This window comes from Rhamphochromis sp. 'chilingali' (genome assembly GCF_963969265.1).
Source record: "Rhamphochromis sp. 'chilingali' genome assembly, chromosome: 6".
NCBI classification, from domain to species: Eukaryota; Metazoa; Chordata; class Actinopteri; order Cichliformes; family Cichlidae; genus Rhamphochromis; species Rhamphochromis sp. 'chilingali'.
The window spans coordinates 27,206,873-27,212,872 of NC_137933.1; the positions used below are offsets into that span (position 1 = coordinate 27,206,873).

At 41.2% G+C, this 6,000-nt stretch overlaps 1 protein-coding gene across 1 annotated transcript in view; it reads right to left on the reverse strand.

Moving 5' to 3' along the window:
* Positions 1-4,839, reverse strand: part of LOC308398014 (CUB and sushi domain-containing protein 1-like) — a gene marked incomplete at its 5' end in the record, with an annotated part of 495,403 nt that extends 490,564 nt beyond the window's left edge. Inside the window, one exon of the mRNA XM_080884378.1 lies at positions 4,704-4,839. Within this exon, the coding sequence (XP_080740504.1) occupies positions 4,704-4,839 (136 nt within the window). The remainder of the gene's footprint in view (positions 1-4,703) is intronic.
* Positions 4,840-6,000: the final 1,161 nt, after the last annotated feature.

Here is a 6,000-nt window from a genome sequence, read left to right on the forward strand (position 1 = left end):
GCAAGCACTTGGTGATAGTGGGAAGGAAAAACTCCCTTTTGACAGGAAGAGACCTCAGGGAGGGGCAGCTCTCTGCCACAAACGGTTGGAATTTATGACCAATTATTCTCAGAAAATCATTACGTTCTATATGCTCATTATCACTCGTGGCAATAATATGAGCCACTGTCACTGTAACAGTTTAATTTTCAATAAATATCTCAGAGTGGGGAAACTATACGCTTGTTTTGGCAAGTTGTTAAGTGACCAGTTTGATAGATGCAAATATATAAGTACAGCAACAAGTCATCCATATTAACGGATAATGGATGCAGTAAATAAATGGAGGAATAGCATCTATCGACATTACTGAAATGCGCTGAACATTTATGGTTGTGAACTGTGATTAAAAAAGCCAACAGGTGTATGTACACATGGTTTTATAAATCTGATTAATGTATGACGCAGACCATTTTCAGTTTTTGTGTGCTTGTATACATCTGATATGGCTTCCACACAGGATTTTATAAATTAAGTCACTGGACCTTGAAATAATGTGTTCTGAACAGATGAATCAAAGGTGTTTGTTTAGCCACAGTAACAGAGCAAAGCTTTTCAGGAGAAGAAGTGATGGAAAACTGTAATGGAAATATTTGTCAGATTACAGTACATACAAGAAAACCCTCAAATATCTTTCAGCTTAAGAGTGGACACAAATCCAGAGAGCCGATGTCAGGAACTGGTGGACAAAGCAGCAAAAAGAAGTTATTTCGATTACAGAGGACAATAGCTTCTGAAGCCATGAGTGTACCTACTTTTCCACACAGACTAAATTACATCGATTCATATTTTTGCTAAATAAATAATTGAAAAAGCAATGTTTTTCTTGATGGGTTGTTTTATTACTTTTATTCAGACTGTTTCAAATCATTTCTTATCCAAGTATATCAAAAAGCCAAAATTTGGTAGGGTGGTGCTTAGTTTTTTTATAATGAACAGCACAAGCACAGAGACACAAGCTCAGAGCATTTCAACTCTACTGGATTTCAATATATAACCTTTGATTTTGCATTCGTCCTAGAAGGGAAACCTACATTCCAGGCAAAATAAGTAACAATTTGTTTTAACTCACTGTATTTATCAATCATAGGCAGAAGACAAATGCTTATATTTAAACACTTTAAAATAGCTTTATATAAACAATTGAAAAATGTAACTTCTCAATTTCTCCTACACAGTCGTATTCCATTATGCCAACATTTCATATATTAACACACTCCTTCCATTTACATGCATCATAAATGCATGTGATAAACATTACAAACATTAGTTTCACTTATTTAACTATTCCGCACATCTTTATGTCATACCCTTATGCCTCAGTAATGAGATAACAGGTGGTTGCATATGGAGAGAAATCATTAGCCAGGGCTGACACCTGAGCAAAATTTATTCACTGAAGATGATGTAGGCCATGAATGAAAGATTTAGGAACAGCTAAGTAAGTGGACCTTGCTTTAGAAACATTTACCACAAGCACGTCCGTGTCCCCAAGGTTAAAAAATAAAGAACTCCATGCTCAAGTCTTCTAAAATACTGTTAACATCATATTAAATGGCGTCTGACATATACACCCACTTCTTCTTTCACATTTTCTCATGCTTTCTGGATTTTCACTGCAAGAGGTTTCACACTTTTTCTATACATCTAATTCCCTCGGTTTGCTGTTTCTAAAGTGAATGTGGATTGTGCAGATAGCTCTATTTTAATTAGCTACCTTCTCACAGTATGTGTGTGTGTGTGTGTGTGTGTGTGTGTGTGTGTGTGTGTGTGTGTGTGTGTGTGTGTGTGTGTGTGTGTGTGTGTCTCCATTTGTGCATTTCCCGTGTGGGATATTAGTATGCCAAGCAGGGGGACAGACAGCTAGTTCCAATATCTTGTTGTTTGGCATTGATTCAATGTCAGCTAATTGTCACCGTGCGCATATACTTTCATTTGTGTGTCTGAGTGTGGATGTGTCAGTACGTGCATTTGGGGCTAAATGTCCTGATAAACATTAAAAAGCTTCAAAAAACACAGACATTTAACCAGTTCTCACTTTGAAAGGGGAGCAGAAATAAGTCACTGGAATGTCCTATGTGTCGGAGTCTGCGTGTGTGTGTCGGCGTGTGTGTCGGTGTGTGTGTGTGCTCCTTTAAGAGTATAAGTGTGTGCGCGAGTGATTAAACAAGTGCTTCATAGTCCCAGTGGGAGTCTAAAATGAAGTTCTCAGACATGTTATTCTCAGTAGTGTGTGCGTGTGTGTGTGTGCATGTTCGTGTGTGTTTGTGTTTGTGAGAGTGTGCCAAAAATGTCTTTTGTACAGTCCCCTGTAGAGTGTCGTTAACAATATATCAATTATATAAGCAGTAGCTGGGTTTTATGGGAATTATCATCACAGTTGGACATTTGGACGTTTCTTGGCTATAACAACCTGTTGATGAAAAGGCTGAGTTTATTTTTTATTTATCTTTATTCCTGCTTGAGCTTCTGATGAAGGAAACGTAACTTGGCGAGTGAATGTAATGTAATGACAGTGAATAATTGAACTGGACATTTCGCAAAAAAAGATGTGGCTTCCAATAAACACAATGTTGATACACAGTTAGAATAATATTTATTTTATTTAATCATTAACTGATGTTCTTCAAATGCAAATTTCGATGTTCAAATTTAATCTTACTGACAGACTAAACCTAATAATGATAATGTATTTATAGAATATTTCGGCCAGTTAAAAGTTGCTTTGATCTCGACTATATTTGTTAAAAAAATTGAGCCTGCTAGCAAAAACAACTACAACAATAATAATTGTGATAATAATCATAATAAATAGGAGTCGTGAATACAAGAATAAATTATGGGGCAATTATGAGTAGAACACCAAATATCACTGAATGACAGGGACTGAGATTCTAGGTAACATTTTCCTAAATTACTTTGAAAATATAATAATGAAACAAATCACAAGCATCATAAAAAGCTTGAGGACTATTTAAAGAAACATGTTCTTCACCTGGGCTTTTTTTTTCTTTCAGCTGCAGTCATATCTGACTTTTTATGATATTTTTACATGACATTTCCAGACAATCAATTATTAGTTGTGTTGGAATTTAAAGTGCGACATCACATTTAAAAGGGTGGCAACCATCTGGGGTTTGAGGTTTGACGAAATAAATTATTGCCACCCCTCCGTCTGTCTTTCCAGATGTCTGTATGCCCTTTAATTTTCTCATTGTATTTCTGTGTGATTAACTCTTCAGCAACCAAAAGGCTTCATTGAGTCTATCATGTAACGCTTTCTTTAAATTGAGTAACATAATCAAAGAGAGATGCAGAGATGTAGAGACTTCAAGGATGATAAACACGGCATCAAACGCACAGACACGCACAGATCGGGACGAAAGATAAATCACAGGTGATAATCATAAACAGCTTAAAAACACATCTATCATATTTATCAACATACACAAATCGCACGCTGTCTTACATTTACTCAAATCGCTTTTTATTCTGGGTTGATGGCCTGTGTTTATGGCAGAATACAGATGGATAAACATACAACCACCAAAACACACACGCACACACCCTCAATATAATGCACAGTATTAAACATCCAGAGCAGATCAGAGTTAAGGGAAAACACAGCTTACACAAGAACAAAACAAGCTTACTTGCACACATATACATTTATCAAGAATTCTAGCACAGCTGGAGATCTACATCAGAGGGGGGAAGATCTGATGGGTCCATGCGTGAGAAGGGGAGTTTGGGAACAAAATACAGAGAGGACCAGCACCGAGGAAGAGAGGGAGGAGAAGCATACACAGAGAAGCTATTGATGACCTGAGTAACAGAGAAACGAATGTTAACACTTTTTTCTGTCTTCATCTATCTGTGGCACCAGGAAACTCTTGGCCACAGCCCCCCTCCCCCCAAATAAAAAGAGACATGCTGGGCTGCTGACATGAAGCATCAATCCCCTGTTATACCATCAGACTCCACGGCCTTTGAGAAAACTGCTCCTCTGTGTGAGTTCGACTCCACAAAATCACGTTCAACTATGAGCATGGGATTTCCCCTCTTCATGCCCTCCACATGAAAATCTCTCTCTGGTTATTCGTAGACTGTAAACTGAGTTGGTTGCTGAGCTGTGTCACCAAACAGGACTTTTAACTGCTTCAAATGCAAAATTTTAGTCACTTCATTTACTTAGAGGAGGTTATCTGGACAGCACAGAGGCCTGAAAACGAGCATGCCTACACTCCCCAGATGAAATATTGTGTCCAACTTGGCCGCTGCACGCTCTCTTCTCTCACGCGCACACGCACTCTCTTAACTCCCCGTGCTTGCATATAGGATATAGCTCTCACTCCCTCTTTTACAGTCTCTCTGTCCATCTTAGTATCTCAAACACGCACGCACAAAAAGGACGCATGCACGCAATGCCCGGAGCTGAGAGCGTGCGCGCACGCACGCACACGCGAAACTCTCCTGCACACACTCACACCAACGCTGTCTGCAGCAGCGAAACTGCATGCATTACCTTTCTGTCCCTCACTCTCGCCTGCGCGCGCACACGCAAAGTCCAACCTGCGAACACTGTGATCCTCCGGCACACGCGCGCGCATATGCATGCCTGCGCACGCAAACACGCAGGCGATTTGAAAACCTCCAAAACTCACCCTTGGACGAGGAGAAATCCCCCAAGAGAAGCCCCAGCAGGAGGAGAAGCGGGAGGTCGCGTCTCAGCCTTCCCGTTTTCTTCACGTTCAGCCTCCTCCACATCAGCAGCATCTCTGGCGTTCCTAAATCCGTCATTTTGCTATTAAATAAATCCAAGCTGGCTTAATTTTAAAGCCCTCTTCCCACCTTGCCGCTCTGCTTGACTGAAGGAAGCGGAGGGGGGTAAAAGAGGACGGCCGCCCCCCTCCTCCTTATTCTTTCGTTTTTATATATTAAAAAAAAATACCCGAAGATCAATCACGAATATCCCCCACACACATGTCCATGTTAACGTTTGGACAGGACAACCGGTGACGGGTTGATGGTCTGAGATCGGGCAACACGCCGCTGGTGTGAGCTGTCATAGCAGAGACCGGAGGACCGGAGGAGAGAGACAGAGAGATGAAGAGATTTAGGGAAAGAGAGGAGAGAGATGGTCGGTAGGTCCGCACAGCACAGCGAGCGAGCGACGACTGAGAAAGGGGGGAGAGAGAGGGGGAGAGCGAGAGAGAGCATGGGAGAGAGAGGCAGAGTAAGAGTACGACAGACGGGTTAGTTGAGGAAGTAAAAGAGAGACGGTAAAAGTGGGTGATTGTGGAGGAGGAGGGGAGGAAGGAAAGATGAAGAAAGAACGAGCCACTGGAAACGGAAGAAAGGAGGTAAGCAGGTGAAGAGAGGGATGAGGGGATGAGAGGAAAGGGGGAAGCAAGTAAAGAAAGAGGGAAAGTAATGGAAAAAGAAGGGGAAAGGTTTGAAGGAGAGAGGATAGACTGGCAGGAAAGAGGTGGCGGACAGAAATTTCAGGAAAATTGAAGTGTGGAAGAAAGCGTGAAAAGGGAAAAACGGAGGATAAAAGCACAATGACGGAACAGAGCTGGAGCAAGAAATAAAGGAAGTCATAAGAGAAGGCGAGAAGGAAAAGGAATTAAAGGAAGGACAGAAAGAGAAGTGTGAATAAAATGATTGGAGAACTGTAGAGGTCTGGCGAGCAGAAGTCAGGAGAGAGGGGAAAACAGAGAAGAATTGGAGGATAAGAGTGACAGGGGGTGAAAGAGAAGGAGGCCAAAGAAAAGATGGTGTTGGGGGGTGGCTGGGTAGAGGAATTTAGAGAGGAGGGAGGCATAATAGATGCAGGAAGTGAGAAAGAGTGGGAGGAAAAAAAGACAAGACAAGTAAAGATGGATTTTAGCAAATGGAGGGAGAAGAAAGATCAGACAGAAAGACAGAGAAATGAAAAGACAAGTGAAGAGGAAAGGG